A 20429-nucleotide genomic window follows, 5' to 3' on the forward strand; every position below is an offset into this window, starting at 1 on the left:
TCCTTCCTGTTTTGAATTGAGAGTGACATGTGACATAATTGATGATGTCCAAACCCTCCCCCATTCCCGGAGTCTGCCCTTTTAAACGACATCTAAGCCTTCGGGATAATGTGAACTGAATGCGATCCTCGGTGGTATCCCAGACCTCCTCGGGGTAGAGGGCACCATGGCTAAGACGGAAGAGTCGGAGTTCCGGCATCCACTCCTACTGTGCTCTGAGCACCATTGCTTAAGTTCAGGAATAAGTTTGCTGTGAATTATAATATCCTGGGATGAGGACCGACCCGCGCTCACAGGCATTGTTTCTGAGGATTCAGATGTCTGTAATCCAAGTGCTTCCTGACCCAAAGATGCTCACAGTGTATGTTTCATCTATTTCTGGGTGTCAGCCAGCCCCAGGGATAGCTGAATTGAGTCCCTTTGGCCCGTTTGCCCGCTCCATGTGAGAAGCACTAGTGCACACAGTGCTTTGAGACTCCTGGGTGAACTGGGTCTGCAAGCCTTTCTAGAGTGGCTTCTGACCTCCTTACTTTACATAGAGCTAATCCCAAATTAGACTCCCGCTGTCAGTAGAGTATCTGATATCTGCTCCCTCTGAATAAGAGATCAAGGTTAAGCCAAAACTGGAGCTTCTTCTGTGGGCACGGAAGATAAATTGAGCATAGCACGGAGCCCCCAAGGTCAGTTCCCAGCTCAGAGAGGAACATGGAGTGGTGGGTGCCCTGGCTTGCTTTCTGTTGCTGTATAAAACACTGACCCAAAGTGGCTTATAGAGAGAAGGGGGTTTATTTGCCTTATGCTTCCAGGTCACAATCCACCTTCAAAGAAAATCATAGCAGAAACCCAAGAGGTAGCAGCTTCTTGGTTTGCTTCCCCTCTGGACCACTGCTCTGCTTACTGACCTTGAAGAAATACTTCCCAGATTTCAGCTCAGTGATGCCTGTGTCTTCCTGACCACAGCTGGCCTGTCCCAGGTGGGCAGCATTCAGTGTCTGCCCCAAACAAAGGCTTCACTTGATTGGTGGGTGGGTGCTTGCTTCTTCATTAGCAACAGCTAATTGATTCTTCAACCCCAGCACCAGAAACACAAGGCAATGGGTGCATGCTGGGTTCTTTACGTTTGTAAGAGTTAGGAAGGAAAAGTTGTGAGTGTAGAGGGCTGTGCTTTCCATGCTGGCAAAAAAAGAAATACAGTTGGAGGGAAGGGTGTTGCTCAGTTATTTTCCTGTCTCCATCATCAAGAAACACAGAGACTAACGCTGGCGCTCGCTCGGCTTGCTTTCTCCTTCTTATGCAGCAAGGAGCTTCAGTCCCTGGGACGGGGCTGCCCACAGCTAGAGGGGATCCTTCGCTTCAGTTTAACATAATCTAGAAACTCCCTCAAAGACATAGCCAGAGGCTTGCCTCCCAGCTGCTTCTAGAGCCTGTCAAGGTGACAGTATTAACTACCACAGTTGAGGACTGAGCTATACCGCACTGGTGGTGGTGTCTCGTTTAAGGTTCTTATATATCAAACCAAACAAATCCATTCCTGTAAGAGTTGATAAATGAATAGCTTAACGGGTTCACAAAAGAAAATATTTGTGTGAAGGTTGTCTGAAAAATGTTTCTAAGAGTGTACTGAAGCTGAGGCTACAGCCTGATGTGCAAAGGAGCAAATTGGTGTGGCTGCTGCTGAGCCCTCCCCGGCCCACCACGGCCTAGCATGTGCCTAGCCATACTTGACATATAGGTGTCAAGTACTGAACTGAGGAGCCAGGTCATGTGACCTCAGGACATAGGACACAGTCCACACCTGTTTAAGGGACCAGGGCACCTGTGCTCAGGACATAGGACACAGTCCACACCTGTTTAAGGGACCAGGGCACCTGTGCTCAGGACACAAGACACAGTCCACACCTGCTTAAGGGACCAGGGCACCTGTGCTCAGGACACAGGACACAGTCCACATTTGTTTAAGGGACCAGGGTACCTGTGCTCAGGATACAGGACACAGTCCACATTTGTTTAAGGGACCAGGGTACCTGTGCTCAGGACACAGGACACAGTCCACATTTGTTTAAGGGACCAGGGTACCTGTGCTCAGGACACAGGACACAGTCCACACCTGCTTAAGGGACCAGGGTACCTGTGCTCAGGACACAGGACACAGTCCACACCTGCTTAAGGGACCAGGGCACCTGTGCTCAGGACATAGGACACAGTCCACATTTGTTTAAGGGACCAGGGCACCTGTGCTCAGGACACAGGACACAGTCCACATTTGCTTAAGAGACCAGGGCACCTGTGCTCAGGACATAGGACATGGCTCACACACCTGTCAGAATCTGCCAGTAGTTTTTCCGCTTATGAACAAACATTCCAAGACAAAATCCAAATGACAGCTCAGAGAGGAGAAGCATCTAGAAGGTCAGGCTATTATTTCTCTGTGAGAACCCCAGTAGAAAGTGATGCCATCCTAGTGGCCGTAATAACGGCCTTCTGGAGAAAGCCCTCCATGCGGAGCTCTGGGTGGAAGCTCCTCCATTCTGCAGGAGGCAACCAGCTCTGTCCCAGCAGCACCTTGTGCGTTATCCTGTTTTGTTGCTGGCATGCTCTGAAATGTCTGCATTCAAAAGACCTGGGCCTATGAAGCTGGCTTAGTCAGTAAACTGCTTACCTCAAAAGTATGAGGACCCAAGTTCAAATCCCCAGCAACCAAATAAAAAGCCAGATTTAACAGCATATCCCTGACATCCCAGCACTCAGGAAGCAGAGATGGGAGGATCCCTGGGACTTGCTGGCCAGCAAGCTTAGACACATCAGTGGTCTATGGAGAGAGAGAGAGAGAGAGAGAGAGAGAGAGAGAGAGAGAGACTCTGTCTCAAAAAATAAGGTGGGGAGCAATTAAAAGCACTCCAAATCAACCTCCACCTCTACATACAAGAGCACACCTGAATGTGCACCTGCACACACACACACACACACACACACACACACACACACACAAATACACATACACAAAAATTAAATATGGAAAACAAGAATAGACATTGACTGTCGGTGCAATAAACATATTTCTAAGAAGATGGGAGGGCAACGTCTTTAAAAGCCTGACCTGAAAGGGTTTTATATAACAATAGAAATTGTCTTCTTTAAAAGAGGAAAGCAGTCCTGGGCTTGCTTTGCACACCCTCCCGAGGACGTCTCTAGCTCTTGTTACCCTTACAGCATGCTAAAAGATCAGGGTTTTAGAACTTCTACACTTTTGTGAGCAGAAAGACTGCTGCCACCCATTCCGGGGAACCGAACTTCTAAAAGGAGATGACCTTCCCGTGTGGCTTGTGTGGCTCGCTCCCAAGGAGAAAGCCGGTGAATCACTCACATCTCCGTTTGTAGTAATCAGAAAACTCAACAGTTAGGAAGATACACATGGTCGCTGCTTTAGATTTTTCTGGGTGAACGAGATAAATAGATACCGACAATATTTAGCATATACATGTTGAGTGATCTATGTATGACAGGCTCCGTGTTGATACCATGTGACCTATTATGACAGGCTCCATGTTGATACCATGTGACCTATGTATAACAGGCTCCATGTTGATACCATGTGACCTATGTATGGCGGGCTCCATGTTGATACCATGTGACCTATGTATGACGGGCTCCATGTTGAATACAAAACATGTTCTGTTTTCCTTCTGGATATCATTCTCGATTGTTAGCTAACTCATCTCACCCTCCGCATCCCATTCTTGCCTATGAGTTCTCCTCACATTCTTTCCCGTGTCCCTGTCAGCCGACATTCCTACCTCATTGCTACAGAAAGAACCCGAGCATGCATCTTTGCAAGATATCTTTATGCTAGATTACTTTTTGGTTCAAATTTTTTCGAGATGGTATGATGGTCAACTGACTTTTAGGTTTATCCTGTGAGTTATTTGTACGTGTGCAGGTCTATATATACACGTATGCACATGCATGCTGGCGTACAAGGAATCCAGAAGAGGGCATTGGATTCCCTGGAGCTGGAGTTACAGGCAGTTGTGGACCGCTAGACATGGATGCTGGGAGCCAAGCTTGAGTCCTCTGGAAGTGCAGTGATAGCTTAATCACACAGCCATTTCTTCAGGCCTATGATAGTTAAAGGTCAACTTGACACAACCTAGGATCATAGGGAAGAGAGTCTCAGTGAGGGACTGTCCACATAGAGTTGTGGATGTGTCTGAGAGAGGCTGTCTCGATTGCCCTATTAGAATGGGCAGTATCATTCCTTCCTCTGGGGCCTTAGATTGTATGCGAGACCTAGTTGAGCACATGCTAACACACAAACGAGCGCCTATACATTCGTTTCTCTCTGCTCGTGACTGGATATGATATGACGAGCTGTTTGCACTTCCTATTGACTTCCTCACGTGAATTGTGAGCTAAAACAGGAATGTTCAATGGGATGGGAAGGGGAGTACCACACCCACAGGAATGAAGGGTCTGGAGTTATTTAGAGCAGGAGGTGGGGCTTATATTTTGTTTCTTTGTTCTCTCGCTCTATCTCCTCCCCTCTCTCCACTCTCTCTCCTCTCCCCTCTCTCCACTCTCTCTCCTCTCCCTTCTCTCCTCTCCCCTCTCTCCTCTCCTATATCTCCTGTCTCCCCTCTCTCCCCTCTCTGAGGGCTCTGTCACCGATGGGAAACGGTGCCCAATGTCTGTGGTCCTAAAGTCATCTGTGTAGTATGATTTATTTTGTGTGGTGCCTGGCCCCTTAAAGGACCCTATGTCCTTCAGTGTCAGTTGCCTCCTGGAGTTCTGGGAGCAGGAGAGTATATTAAAAAGTCAGCAGAGGCTGCAAGCTGGGAGTAGAATTCAGGTGTGGGATTGAGAAGGATCCAGGAGACAGAATAGTGTCAGGGTAGGGTTTGGGAAGACAGTTGGTGACAGCTGAAATTCAGAGAAGCTTAGCTGAGCCAGAGCAGACATTGTTAGACATCAGGAATCCATGAAGAACCACAAACAACATAGAAAAAAAGAAAGAAAGAAAGAAAGAAAGAAAGAAAGAAAGAAAGACAGAGAGAGAGAGAGAGAGAGAAGAGAGAGAAAGAAAGGAAAGGGAAGAAAGATAGAAAGAAAGAAAGAAAGAAAGAAAGACAGAGAGAGAGAGAGAGAGAGAGAGAGAGAGAAGAGAGAGAAAGAAAGGAAAGGGAAGAAAGATAGAAAGAAAGAAAGAGAGAGAGAGAGAGAGAGAGAGAGAGAGAGAGAGAGAGAGAGAGAGAGAGCAGGCTACAGTTGGTGTTCCTAACTACTAGTTACAGTGGTGCAGAGCTGGCCCGGCCATTAAGTGGCTTTGATCCACTAACCTAAGCACAGAGTTATGGAGGGAGCCATGACCTAAGGCTGGAAAGAATCCATTTGGGCTGTGAGGGACCATGCACATAGTGTGGTAACCTCTTCACTTAAACTCACTGGACTCTCACTCTGCAGAACTCCCTGCAAACTCCAGAAAACATTCTCAGTTTCTTTAGGGGCCATCTAGTGTATTTCGGATAACCTCACTGCGCATGTCTCTGCAGATGCGCAGTACACAGCCCCTCTCAAGTCCTGGCTTTACCTTCCTGGTATTCTGCATGCACTCTTCTGTTCTAAGGCGGTTGTTCCTTGGTTGGAGTGAGGTTCCCGCTTTAGAGCTGACAGCCCAGAGGTAGCTGAGCAAGTACACACACAGGAAGGTGGCCTTAGCCTGCAGAGGGGCGACATCAATGGTGGACCCCAGAGGTCAGTGATTCAGAGACCCTGTGTGTCTGACATTGAGCCCCTAAGAGTCCTTGTGGAAGGTGACACTACCAGAAGCTGCTACCCAGCTCATCACTTGAGAAATATGGGTTCAGCAAAAGTGCTGTCTTTTAGAGCCCAGATCTCTTCCTCCTGCTTAAGCTGAGGCAAATCCAAGTTTGGTCCCCTTGACTCACCCTTGGAAGCAAACAATGGCAGAGGGGTGGGTTCCAGGTGGCCAAGGATCGGATGTAGGTCAGTAGTCTACAGCCTGCATAGAGGCGGCAGCCGAGGAATCTGAGTACAGGCCAGCTGTGGTCGATGAGTCACCCGGACACTGGCATCAGCTATTTCTGAACTAAACGGCCTCATATCTCCCTCCTCACCTTGAGGGGGCCTTGGTCTTCAAACACACTTCCCTAACTAAGATCAAGGAGAAAAGAGGCTGAGACTAAAGCAGAAGGAAGTCCTCCTGTGAGCTTTCCCAACCAACCATGCACCACACAGGCAGGAAAGAACAGTTCAAAAGAAGAGCAGACGATTCCAGAAAATTCTAGATAGAATTGTAACAATACTATCAATTCCTCCTCTCTTCCTCTTCCCTTCCCTCCCTCCCTTCCTCTCTCTCTTTCTCTCCCTACTTTATCTGCCTTCTCTCCCTCTCTGTTGTCTTCTTTCCCCCTTCTTTCCCCCTTTCTCCTTAACTTTCTTTCTGCTTCTGCAGAATATGTCCTCTAGAAACCACATATCATGTTAGACCCAGACCAGGACATGGTTGCCACCCCACACCCCACCCCTGGCATGCCCAGCAGGGAAAGCATGAAAACAAATGCCCTCAGGTACTGGGTCTGACTATTGTATGTGGGCTATTATATCCACAACCCCCTGTAATTTCTCAGCTGCACCAGAAGGGTTTTCTTAAAAATGAGAGAGCTAAGCACAGAATTGAGGTTCAGACCCAGGGGTCTGGTTCATGAGTACTCTTTTTCTGAGCTGATGCCCACTGCTGGAATGAGTTTTTGGGAAGACCATGTTTTCCTTTTCCTACTGGAAAAAGATGTTTCATATCTCCAGGACCTATTATAGATAAGATAATGTGTCCATCTGTACATCCACTCTTCATGATGGCCACCAGCTAGATTTCTCACAGGTTCTGGGGAGGAAGTCCTGTCTCCCCAGTGCCATTCCCAGGAAACAGCATCTCCTTAGCCCAGGCATTGTTGGTCAGTGCTGAGAACTGACTCTGGAGGCCGTGCATGCTAAGCAAGCGCTCCACCACTAACCTACACCTTACATTTCTGACACTGTCACTCTCAGCACAACCCAAGTCTTTGATTCTCACTCCATCCTCCTGAGGAGCAGAGAGTTACAGACCTGCACTGCCAGGCCCTGCTTCCAGGCAGCCCCCTCTGCTCAGGTCCCATACCTACCTCTGCCCTCTAGAAGGCATCACCTGGAGTCCGCCCTGAGCACTTGAAACAGGGCCCTGACAAGGATTCTCAAAGCCAGCAAGCCTTGCTCCAACCTCTGTCTCTACTTCTATTCATTGTGACCCCAGCTCTAGGCTTCAGCTCACCATGTTATCTCCACACCATGGGGTAGCGGTGGGTGGTTTGGGGGATGAAGGGATATAGATGGATATTCAGCTGTGACATCCAGTGATCATGCTCTATATACCCTCAACCTGGAGAGAGAAGAGTCAGTTTGTTGGTCCTGAGAGGAAAGAGTGTGGGGTAATGGGAAGGGCCACCGAGAACCTACGTGTCTAATTTCCTTGACCTTGACCAGACTGGAATGGACATCCTTGCCAGCTGATGCTGCCCTGAGTTTCTCAGCCAGCCTCATGCCCCCTTCTCTCCTGGGCAGGTGATGCAGGCTCTACTCTGAATGCTTCCGAGCACTGTCCTCCAGTTCATCTGCTTCCTGGAGCCTCTTTAAGTGATTCCTTTTTAAGTACCAGTAACCACAAAAATAATTTGTTATTCTTAACTATTTAATTCTGTGGAGGACAGTGGTGCTATTTCACAGTGAATTAATTGAGATAGTCTGCCTACCTTCCTGCTCCCGAAAACCCTCCTGCATTTAATTTTTTTTTTTTTTAATTTTTGGAACAATAAGTAAAAGGCTTCATAGCATCTACCTTGGGCATTAAGTAGGCAATAAGAAAGACAAATGACAAATGCACAGTGGAAAGGTGGCTCAATGGGTAAAGCATTTGCCATGCAAGCATGAGGACCTGAGTTCAAATCCCCAGAAATTGCTTAAATGCCTGTAGTCCAGGAGATTCTATGGGGAGATGGGAGGCAGGATCAGGAGAACACTGGGAAGCTCTCTGGCCAGCTAGCCTGATATACAGAGCCAGAAAACAACAGAGACGGTGCCACAGCAAAGTGAAACTTGAGGGTTAGTACTGAAATCTGCCCTCAGACTTCCAGCACACAAACACCATGACACATTTGTGCAGTGTGTCACACACGCACACACACACACACAGCATATACACACAAAACAAACTAAATAAAGATAATCAGTCATAATAAGCATTTGTTTTTGCAAAGGGCAGATAGAAGAGAAGAGAGTGGCCTTCCTATAGTAGAACATCCCATGTGGTAAAGATAATACTTTAAGTAATACAGCGTTTGTGCACATATACATCCTGTATATACATGCACCTACATGTGTGTCTCTATGTACCTCATTTACATGCATACACGTTTATGTATGAAGGTTAGGATATCTAAGATATCTCCCCAATTTTTAGTATAATAAGTTGTTCACAGGGGTCCAAATTCATCCTTTTTGGTGTATAATTATTTTCTGTATGTGGGCATTGAACCCAGAGACTCAGACATACTAGGCAAGTGCCCTATCCCTCAGCTGTCCTCTTACTTTCACTTGGGGACACAGTCTCACTAAGTTGCCCAAGCTGACCTTGACATCACTCTGTCTCTCAGACAAGACTTGACCTTGTGGTCCTCCTGCCCTGACTTGTGCCTGCCACCATGCCTGGAGAGTGTAGTTTCATTTGGTTTTGTTTTTATGTGTATGGATGTCTTGACTACACAGGTGACCGTGCCCAATTGTATGTCTAGGGCCCTCAAAAGCTAGAAGAGAGAGTCTGATTCCCTGGACCTGGAGTTACAGGTGATGGTGAGCCACCATGTCAATGTTGGGAATAAAACCTGAGGCCTATGCAAGAGCAGCAGGTGTTCTTCACTTCTGGGCCGTCTCTCCAGCCCCTAGTGTAGGTTTAGCTAGGTGCAAAATGCATTTTTGTCTATGTACAAACAAAAAACGGTGGAGCAGCTCCTAGCAGTAAGAGTCTGCTCTCACTGGACATATGGCAGAAGACAGCGTTCTGAGATATGAGGAGGCTGCGACGATTCTCACCTACAGAGGTGATTCCATACACTCCAAATTTTATCAGGGCCTGGGAGATTATCACGTTTATAGTTTTAGAAACTTTGTTTTAGCTCTGCTACCTTTAATAATACAAATCTAACAGAAATACCAGGAGATAAAAGGCAGAGTTGTAGCCAGGACAGCCCGGTGGTAGAATGCTTGCCTAGCATGCACATGGGCCCCATAACCACCCTCAGAACCAGGAAACCTGAGCTGATCTTCAGAGAGGATGTCTTACAGTTGAGGTTATAGAGATGGCTCAGTCTATAAAGTACCTGACTTGCAAGCCCAAGGACCAGAGTTTAACCTTTAGAACCTACACTTTAAAGGTGGTGACTTGAGGGATGGTGACTTGTGCAGGGCCACCCTAGCCTATTTGTCTGGTTCCAGGCCAGTGAGAGACCTGTCTCAAACAAACATGATAGGTGTCCTTTGGGAAGCAACAGGTGAATCTTCTAACCTCAGTCCCAATTGTGTGCACACACATGCAAAAAAAACCTGCACATACAGATGCCAGCACAAGCAGGGGGAGGGGTGGAACCTCATGATAGAGTCTGAGCTTCTCGGTCCCAGGATAGAACCTGCACTGGGGTGACTGACACGGTGGCTCCGGGCAACCCAAGTGGTTGGCTCTCTTTAAGACGCTTTCGCATGTTTTGGTAGTCTTTAGGAAGTCTAAGCCTCACTTCAGCCCTGCGGATGGGATATGACAGCAGAACTGAAAACACAAGCCTGTAACTGCATTTGATCAAGAATAGACCTGAGGCTCTCAAAACTGTAACTTTGTGCTGAAGATTCCCCCAAAAGGACCTTCAGACAACATGGGCCTGAGGACCCCTGAGCAGAGCCCAGGTTAAGGACATTCTTGGCCTTCACCTCACACAGTGCATCTTGATGGATATCATTACTATACAACCTAGGACATTTAATTTAACCTCTAAGCTCCTATCCAAAGAAGGGAATGGCTCTACACCATCACCAGTAGTGACTGGTCTTGGGTGGGACAAGTTCCCAGGAAGAGGAATGTAGAAAGTGCCACTAGAGGGCTCTGCAGGGACCTGGGAGCCTCTTCCCTGCAGAGATGGGAGAGCAACCTCCAGGAACCCTGGCCCTGTGTAGATTCTATCCCTGTGTTTATCTTTGCCATTCAGGAAGATGAATCAACAGTAGTTACTTCTAGGAGCTGCTTCCTCTGGACACCTGGACATATGCAGGTGAACAGCACCAGAAACAGCTGGTAGCAACTGCACTGAGGGAATTTTGTGATGGTGGTGGTACCATTCTCTGCCTGTATCCAACCCCAGCACCTGCTGCCCTTGTGGAGCTCGTAATGATGTCATACAGTGCAATAGCAATTCTGAGACGAACTCTGAAACTCTCATAATCAATAATAAGATTCCAGACAGATTTCTGTAGCGCCAGGGACAAGTCCTGAGGTTTGGGGCAGCAGTAAATGAGAACTCATTAGATGAAACTCTTGGAGTCTGGGGTCTGCAGGAGCTGCGTGAGTCCACCAGCAAGAAGGTTGGCAGGGCAGCCTTGATGATGCCCTCTGGTTTAATAGTAGCCAATAAACAGCACTCGTGACTATGTGGCCATTCAAGGTGACCTTGCTGCTTTTAACAAACACCATTAGCCAGCAACCTGTAGTCTTCAGGGGTGGGCACAGTGACTCCAGAGTAGCAGTTTCTAGAACTTTCTTCTTGTTTCCCCGGGAGTTTGATCTCTCAAGCCTTTTCTTTAAAAAAAAAAAAAAATTGTATTTCTGTATATATGTATTGGCTGGCTGTATGTGTGCACAGTGTGCGTGCAGGTGCTGGCTGAGGCCAAAAGAGGGCGTCAGATCCCCTGAAACTGGAGTTACATGGGGTTGTGTGCCACCTTCTATGAGTTTGGGGGTGAGGGGTGGGGACCTAACCCAAATTCTCTGCAAAAAATAGCAAATGTTCCTACAGCTAGCTGGTCACTCCAGTCCTTAGTTAGACCTTTGCTTTCTTCTATGGTCTTTGCATTTTCTTCCCTGAATAGAGCTGTCCTGGGGTGGGGGTGGGGGGTCCAGAGAAAATAATCTTCTAGACCTCCAGAAGGGAATGCAAACTGTGGGGTCCCCACCCCACCCCCACCTTCAGTCTCTGTGAAACAATTCAGGGCCCCTCTCAGCGTGGCCCAGGCAGAACCAACCACCTGCGTTGATAAACTGGTGTAACACCCGGCCTTTACTGCCCGGGGTCTGGCTAAGATTCGCTGGCCCGGTGAAAGGGCTCCTGGAGAAGGAGGGGGCCTGGGACCGCAGTCGGGACTCGGCTGGGAGCCAGGACACGACCGTGGGCTGCAGGGCGGGTGTCCCGGGCGGGGGCGGAGCAGGTGAGCCGGCGGGGTAGGCGTGGGGAGTGCACTTGTACGTGACGTTGGAGTTTGCTGCGAGCCGGGAGTAGGAGGCTGTGCGCGCGTGTGTGGAGCGCTGCGCGGCCAGGAGGATGTGCGCGGCGGGGCGGCCACCGCAGTGAGTCGCGGCGACAGGAGAGGGCTGCAGCCCGGGGGAGCGGGAGGCGAGGGCCAGCAGGAGGCCGCGGGCCCGGAGAGGCGCGCCGCCCGGCCCCAGGATGTAGGCGATCGGCGGCGGCGCTCCTGCTGGCGGCCGGCTCACCATGAAGAAGCATTCGGCCAGGGTGGCCCCGCTCAGCGCCTGCAACAGTCCGGTCCTGACCCTCACCAAAGTGGAAGGTAAACGCGCGGGCCGCATGGCGCTGGGGTGCCCGGGCCTGAGGCGTCTGTCTGTGACCCGGAGGGACACCTGGCTGCTAGCGGGGCGGGGGCGGCAGCTTCGGGACGGTGTCCGCAGTGCAGCGTCGCTGCTGGTGGGGACCTGGAGGCTCCAGTCGTTTGGAGCTCCTGCCCGGGTGACATGCTATCTGCGCCCAGGGCTCATACAGTGAGGTGCACCTGGTGGCTCTGCACTCCTGGGTACCTATTCTCCTTGTCCCCCTAGGCTTGTGCCCGCAGGGCAGAAGAAAACCAAGTGTAAACCAGTGAGCTTGCATCTCTCTCTCTCTCTCTCTCTCTCTCTCTCTCTCTCTCTCTCTCTCTCTCTCTCTCTCTCACACACACACACACACACACACACACACACACACACAGGGAAAGAGAGAGAGAGAGGAGTGGGTGGCCTGGGTTAGGAGCATCCTTCTGGCACCCCACCCTAGGAGCCCAGAGGCGAGGCCCATCTCTAATGAAGCTAGAGACAAGTCTGGCTTATTGCAGGTGGGGAAAGATTGCCAGGTGAGGGGAATCCCGGCACCAGCCTGTAAACATGTTCTTACTCTGGCCTGATAAGGGAGAGAGGGGCTCTGAGGGGCCCCTCAGAAAGTGTTCCTGTACTGCCTGTCTTTTCTTCAGCACGGAACCGCCCCCAGTCGGGGGATGTGAGAGAGAAGGGGCCACGGAGGAGGGTTGTGAGTTACTCAGACACAGCTGTCATTCTGCTGGCCTGAAAGAGGACCTTGCTTTCCAAAGGAAAGGGTCCTCTTAGCTCTCAGCTCCTGCTGCAGGAGGCAGCTGCAGAAGGAGGAACTCTCATAGCTCATCAAGCGGGCCAGGAGTAGAAAGAAGTACCTGTCTAGGGTCCAAGAGCCTCCATCCAAATCTTTGCTGACTGTTGTAGGCATGACTCCAAAGACTCTGGATTATGCCCACACCCTGGGTCAGGACCTCTATGGGTCTGTGAGGTCCCTGTACCCACCTGTGTGTGTTTCTTGTTGTAATAAGCTTGAGGACCAGTTGCTGTTAGACCAGTGGTTAGACCACAATCTCAACTTGTGGGTTGTGAACCCTTTGGGGTCACGTAGACGATATCCTCATATCAGATGCTTACATTATGATTCACAACAGTGGGAAAATTACAGTTATAAAGTAGTAATGAAATAAGCTCATGGCTGGGGGTCACCACAACGTGAGGAACTGTATTAAAGAGTCACAGCATTAGGAGGGCTGAGAAGTACTGTACTAGACAGAGGTTGGTAGGTATGTGTTCCCAGCTCCACACTGGATTCATTCTGCTACTGCAGATGAGGACCATGAGCTCAGAAGGGTGGTAGACTGGTGCAAAGCCTACAGCTGCTCTGTAGTGATACATGAGAAGCTACAAGCTTCTCAAAGGACCCCCAAAGTCGTCCCCTTTTATCAGAATGGCATCTTGCAGTATCGTGCAGATCCCCGCTTCTCTTTACTCTTTCTCTGTGACTGTCTCCTCCCTCAGCACCCTATTCTCAAGAAAGGTTTGGTACCGATTATCAGCGTCAGAAATTAGCAGAACTTGCTCTCCTAGGGATGGTAGTGTTATGGGCCTCCTTCTGTACACATGTGAGTGAAGAGGGGACTCAGAGCTGGAGTATCCGTTCAGAAGCTCCTCCATAGAAGCCAAGCAGTTCCGTCTGCTAGAAAGGCGGGTTGAGGTTGGCTCTCCAAGTCAGCAACAGGCAATATTCACCCCTAACCAGCTTCAGGGAGGCATGCCCTAGCTCACCATCAGTGGTGAGGCCTTTACATTGTGATTTATAACAGTAGCAAAATTTCAGTTATAATGTAGCAATGAAATAATTTTATGGGCCGGCACAACAGGGGAGCTGTATTAAAGGGTCGCAGCATTAGAAAGGTTGTGAACTATATTGCTCTGGACAGGTTGGTAGAAGTGTGTGTGTGTGTGTGTGTGTGTGTGTGAGAGAGAGAGAGAGAGAGAGAGAGAGAGAGAGAGAGAGAGAGAGAGAGAGAGAAACTCAGAAATGCATTGAAAGGACACAGCAGACATGGGGGGGGGTCCCTAAGGCCAAGTCTAGAGGTTGCCTCTGGGGATGAAACTGAGAGCCCTCCCCCATTACCTTAGTGAACACAAGTCTTCCTTTTACACTCCCATGGCAACCACCTTATCATGATCACTTCCATATACATGTCTGCGGCTCCTGGCAAAGGTGTAGAATTAAGACCTGGATGGATGGAGGACTGACTCCGCCCCTTGTAGAGTATGGCTTGGGTGTATCACGAACCCTGAGCCTCAGCTTCCTCAACTGTAAAGGAGGTGAGGTACAGCCTGCTCAACAGAGTGCTGAGTCAGGAAATACAATAAAGGCAATACCTGACATGTGCCCATCACACACAGTAGGTGCTTTGTGTGTGTCTGTATCTCTGTGTGTGTGTGCACGTGAGCACACATGTGTGTGATTAGTCCTCCAGCCACAGGTCCTCTAGATCATTCCACAAACATCTTGCCTCTCCATGTGTACAAGACAAGTCATCAGGCCAGCTGACAGGCCTACTCCTTACTCGTGGGTTCACACAGAATACCTTTCCTCTACCTGAGTTTTCCCCCTTAATGCTTTTGTTCAGTCTGACTTGGGGTATATTTTTTTTAAAAAAAACTATTTACATATTGCATGTTTCTTTGGAATTGTTGAGCCATTTTGTTTTGCCTTGAATGCACAGGACAAGGTGGTCTCCATTCTGGAGCTGTTTGTGTGAGAGCGGATGATAGGCTACCGGGATGGAACGCAGCAAGCAAGGAGGATTTATTAGCTTGTGCGGTGTGTCATCTGAGGGAAGTCAAGAAGGCACCAGCATGTGGTACATATAAAACCAAAATAGAAAATGCAGTGCTTGGTTGAACTCAGAGGTAGGAAGACGGATAGAATGGTTTCATTACTCAACATTTTACTTCATCTCTTTGTACTTTGTGTCCTGTAGCTACAGAGAAAGACCCTGGAAATGAAAAACTGAACAATGTTAGCTTGAAGGAGATATATGAGTAGATAAAACATCAGATACAAGGTAAAAAAAAAAAATCCAGCGCAGAAGTCAAAACAAAAACAGAAGAAGAGCTGGGAATTGAAGAGGTGTTCCTGGGGAGGAAACCTTCTGAGGAGGAGATCTTTCTGGAAAGGAGAGCTTCTAAGAGGCAGGCTTCAGATATCAGGCTTCGCTGGGAAGTCCTGATGAGAAGGCCTGGCTGAGAGGAAGCCTTTCTGATGAGAGATGTTCTCCTGAGGAGGAGGCTGAGGAGGAGGTAGCTTTCTCTGAGGATAAGGCATTCTCAGAGAAGAGGCCTTTCTGATGAGGTCTTCTGAGGGGGAGGTGGCCTTTCTAAGGAGGGGGTGGTCTTCTCGAGGAGGAAGTCCTCAGGAGGTGGCTTCTCTAAGGGGAAGGCAGAAGGAGGCAGGCTTTTTAAAAAAGACCCTCTAAGGAGGCCTTTCCAACAAGATGCTTCTGTAAGAGGAGACTTTCTTTAAAAGACTTCTTTCTTTAGAGGCTTTTCCAAGGAGGAAGATTTCCTGAGGAGAACAGCCTTCTGAAATGAGGCTTTCTGAAGAACAAACTTCCTAGTGGAGGGCTTTCTGAAAATGTCGCCTTCCTGGAGAGGAAGCCCTGTAAGGTAGAGGTATTATTACAGAGACCAGAGGGGTATGAGAAAATCTGTTAGGCTCAGAGGGAAGGAGAAACTACTTCAGGCAGAGGAAACAGTGTGTATAGGCTTGGCCAGGAAGAATGAAGAGAGGTTGGGCTAGCCCTCTGGTTGAGAGTGGGGTTGGAGGCTTAAAAAATGGCTTCTGTCCAGGTAAAGGCTCCCATCAGCTCTCATGGAGTACCAGGGGTTCATACTCCTTTTCCTGGCTTTCCTGTCAGGAGAAGATGCTGAGTATTGATGAACAGCATGTCTCTGGTAGAGCAGCAATTACTGCAGTCATCTATATTCACAATCAGCTAATTCACGGTCAATAGAATTACATTTAATGGGAATTAATAGTTGAGAACAATACAATGAAGTCCCTTAGGAGGGCCAACTGTCAGCATTGCGGACACAGGAGATGCTTTGATGTCGGATGGATGGGGTTTAAGGCCCAACTCCCTCACGGTTAAATGAGTCAAGCCCTCAGAAATAATATCTCTTGTATAAATCAGGGCGATATGTTTCCTTTAATAATAACAATTACAGCTTTATGCTGTGCTGGGGAGATTTTCAGTTTGGTTTTGGCACTTTTGCTGCTAACTGAGTTTTAGTTGTTTTGTTGGTTGTAGTTTTTCTGTTTAGTTGTTTCATGTGGGGGTCAGGGTGTTAATGTGGGTTCATGGGCATGTGTGAGTGAGCATGTGGGAGAGAATATGTGGGTGTGGATATGTGTGTGTGTGTGTGTGTGTGTGTGTGTGTGTGTGTGTGTGTGTGTATGTGAGTGTATGCATATGTGTGCAAGTGTGTGAGCATGTGTATGCATATGTGTATGTGTGTGTGCATGTGTGTACATGTATGTGCATGTGTGTGATTGTGAGCATATGTGTGTGTCACACACATGTGTGCATGTGTGTGAGTGTATGTGAGTATGTGTTAGTGTGTTTCACATGTATGTATGTGTACATGAGTATGTGTGAATGTGTGTATGTGTGAATGTATGTGTATATGTGTGTATTGTATGAATGTGTAAGCATGTGTGTGTGTGCACATATGTGTACATATGTGAGTGTGTATATGTGAGTATATGTGTATATGTGTGTCGCATGTTCATGCATACATGTATGCATGTGTATATTTGTATGAGTGCATGTGTGAGTGTGTGAGCATGTATGTGAGTGTGTGAGCATGTGTGTGTATGCGTGTGTATACATATGTTCGTGTGTGTACATAAGTGTGTATGTGAATGTATGTGTGTGTATATGTCTCATGTGTGTGTGTGTGTGTGTGTGTGTAAAGGCCAACCTTAAGCTTGTTTCCTCAGGAGCTCCTTGTTTGTTTTACTTGTGCCCCTTGTTTTTTGAAACAGAATCTCTCATTTGCCCGGATCTCACTGATTGGCTGAACTGACTGTCCAGAGGAGCCCCAGGATCCTCCCAGCTCTGAGATTAAACATGAGTCGCACCGCTATGCCCAGATTGGTTGTTTATTTTAACCTGGGTTCTAGATGATTGAACTCAGGTCCTCCTCAAGCTTGCATGACAAGCACTTTACTGACTGGGCATCTCCCAGCCGAGTGGTTGTTTTTGTTTAGTTTATTTGAGTTTGGTTTTGAGATACAGACAGTCCTGCTATGTAGCCCAGGCTGGCATAGAATTCATGATCTTCCTGTTTCAGCTTCCTTAGTGCTGAGATTGTAGACACTGACTTCTGTCTCATGCTAACAATGATGAATAGTGGCTGACCGTGTTACAGATCGTGGCCTATGGAACTTGTGCTATTAGCCCAGTTCCTCCTATAAACGACTGAACCCTGTTATACCATTCTACAAACAAGGAGTCTGAGGCTCCCAGGATCGTTCATGCATGTCACAGAATCAGAAGCAAGAGGGCTTGGATACAGATGCCAGTGACTTTGAAATATCTGGTTTCCATTTAAGGAGTGAGAATTACATGAGCTTAAGGCACTTAGTAGGTGCTCAGTGAACATATGTTCCTGAGACTCCCACTGTGGTGTGTGTGTGACTCAATGGTCTGGATCCCCACCCAGGCTCCCGGGATTGATGGCTACTAGTGATGTCACTGTTGGTGCCTCTGCCCCAGGTGTGTGAGGCCGTCTCAGCTGCCCTCGGAGCAGGTCTGGCTAGCCAATCCCACCACTGAGTATATTAAACAACTGATGGGAGATTTATTTCAACTCACCATCCTAGAAAGTTCAGCCTGTGGTGTTTTGGCCGTGTGCATGAGCACAGAGCGACATGGCTGCCGGTGTGTGCCGTGGAGGACAGCTCGTATCACAGCAGGTAGAAAGCAGAGACCAAGTCAGGATGTAGCAAGAGATAATATACTCCAAGGTCCACCCCACAAAGACCTGCATCATCCACTAAGGCCCCACCTCCCAGAGATCCCAGAAGCTCCCAAAATAGTGACACCAACTTGGGAGGGTGCTAAGCATTCAGAACATGGACCTATAGAGATGCTTTGTATTCTAATCATAATACTGGAAAAAGACTCATGCTAAAATACTCAATACTGATACCTCTATAGGTCCAATGCTTCTGAATCAGGGTGAATAGATCCTTGGAAGAGGTTTCTGAACCTAAAGATCAGCATCTGCTTGGTCAGACCTAGGCCGGAAATATCCAGGATAAGGACACTTATATGCTAATTAAATCTATCATCTATAAAGCCATAGAGTTTCTGAACAAGTGAAAATGACACACTTGTACATATATGAATAGATTACCTGTTGCTGGGCTGGGAGATGGCTCAGTGAGTATGAGCGTTTGCCATGTTAGCACATAGACGTGAGTTCAAATCCCTGGTACCCGTGTAAAATGCCATGCATGGGTGTTTGCATACCTGTGCCCCCAGAGCTGCATGAAACAATGGCAGGAGGACCGCTGGGGATTTTGGCCTGGCTCCTCACTCAATGAGAGACCCTGTGTCAGGGGATAATATAACAAGTGACAAAGCTGGCCATCCAGCATCTCCCTGTGATCTCTGCATTCATACCTGTGTGAACACATGAGCAGCTACCACCACACGCTCACTACATAACAGACGAACACATAAACAAAGACATATTATCCATTGACATATTTGTGGTTTCCATGGAAGAAGTATAAAACAAATGAACATTTCAGCAAGTGTGCACTCACTTCTGCCCGAGACTGACGTGGCCCAGGGTTCACGCCTGCCAACATTCTCTCTTCCCTCTTCTTTGGGAAAATGACATAAGCTAACACGACCATTTCCTACAAAGCCCTAACCTGACCTCCAAATCCTCCTCAGGACCCATCTTCTCATCAGGCTTAGAATGATGGGTAATCACACATTCACTTGCCTCTTCCGGGAGTATGGTTGGGGTGATGTGGACAAGGATGCAGCCTTTGTCCTTGGCTGCCACCAAGGTACATAATAAGACAGTGTTGCTGACAGAGGGAGCCTCATAGACCAGGAAAGAAGAAGTTGGTGGCCACTGCCTATGTTTACTAAAGGTTCAGGAGATGGAGCAGAGAGGAGAAGGCAGACCCAGGGACGCCATGGTTGCTGGGCTCCATGGGGAGACAGTACTGAAGCAGGATGAGGAAAGGGGCACTGTGAGAGTCTGGAAAGTTAAGACAGAGGAGCATAGCAGAGATGCTGGGCCTGAATCCCAAACCTGCTTCATCTGCCCCAGTGAGTGATTCTTAACAGAGAGTTAGGGCAGACTAAAAACTACCAAAGTTATGGGATGAAGTAAGCTCGTTGATCCCTTTAAAAGTGTGTGTGTGTGTGTGTGTGTGTGTGTGTGTGTGTGTTTCTGTATGTATATGTGTCTCTGTGTGTGTCTGTGTGTGTCTCTTTGCATCTCTGTGTATGTGTTTGTGTGTATCTGTGTGTATGCCTGTGAATTTGTGTATTTGTGTGTCTGTGTGTGTGAGTCTGTCTGTGTGTGCATGTATGACCAAAGCTATGGTGGAAAAGCGTTGAGATCACCTGGTGTGTGAGCTTAGAAGATGACTTACTTGGTGAACCGCTCATCACCAAGCATGAGGAACTGAGTTTGATCCCCAGGAACCGGATAAAAAATCGGGCGTGGAGGCATGTACCTACACTTCCAGAGCCAGCGAGGCAGGAACAAAACAATCCTGGGCTCACTTGCCCTAATGTAGTAAATATGTGAGTTCCAAGTTCAGTGGAAAACTTACCTCAAGTAATAATAATAATAGTAATAATACAGAGTGATTTAAGAAAACACCTGACATTGGCCTCGGGCCTCTATATGTACCACACACACACACACACACACACACACACACACGCGCGCGCGCGCGCGCACATGCACACCCCTTACATCCGCATATACAGTCAAGAGAGAATGCCTGGTGGAGAGAAGCTCTTAGAGGTGAGGACACACTGGGAAGCTGCTGCTAAGGTTCAAGTGTGAGCTACTAGGTATAGGCTCAGAACTGGCGTTGTCTCCAGCTTGCTGTGAGTCCTGGGCATAGGTTGCCTTGTCCACTGTTCATAGCATCCCTGTGCAGCAGGTTCTTGTGTGTGTGTGTGTGTGTGTGTGAGAGAGAGAGAGAGAGAGAGAGAGAGAGAGAGAGAGAGAGAGGTGGGGTGCAGTTAAGTGACATACTGAGACTGTCGCCATGAGCATCCACATCGTAACCACTGGATGCTCATAGCAGGATAAGGACAGGACAGAGAACCAGTCAACAAATCAAGGTGCCAGGGCTGATCAGAACACTAAAAAAGGAGCAGGTACCAAAGAAGCCTGGGAGACTGAGCCAGAATGCATCAGAGGACGGAAAGACTTCTGACAATAAGAGCAAATAAAGGAAGGGGTCACCTTTCCTTGAGAC

At 48.2% G+C, this 20429-nt stretch overlaps 1 protein-coding gene across 3 annotated transcripts in view; it reads left to right on the top strand.

The window, feature by feature from the left end:
• Slc35f3 (solute carrier family 35 member F3) overlaps positions 1 to 20429 on the top strand; it is a 248782-nt gene that overhangs the window by 144116 nt on the left and 84237 nt on the right. The window contains exon 1 of one of the 3 annotated variants that reach the window (XM_034523148.2): positions 11569 to 11871. The exons of the other annotated variants lie outside the window; for them this stretch is intronic. Within the exon in view, the coding sequence (XP_034379039.1) occupies positions 11796 to 11871 (76 nt within the window). The 5' untranslated portion in view covers positions 11569 to 11795. Of the gene's footprint in view, positions 1 to 11568; positions 11872 to 20429 lie in introns of those variants that run through there. 3 annotated transcript variants of the gene reach the window in all.

The sequence above is a fragment of the Arvicanthis niloticus genome, chromosome 18 (assembly GCF_011762505.2).
Source record: "Arvicanthis niloticus isolate mArvNil1 chromosome 18, mArvNil1.pat.X, whole genome shotgun sequence".
NCBI classification, from domain to species: domain Eukaryota; kingdom Metazoa; phylum Chordata; class Mammalia; order Rodentia; family Muridae; genus Arvicanthis; species Arvicanthis niloticus.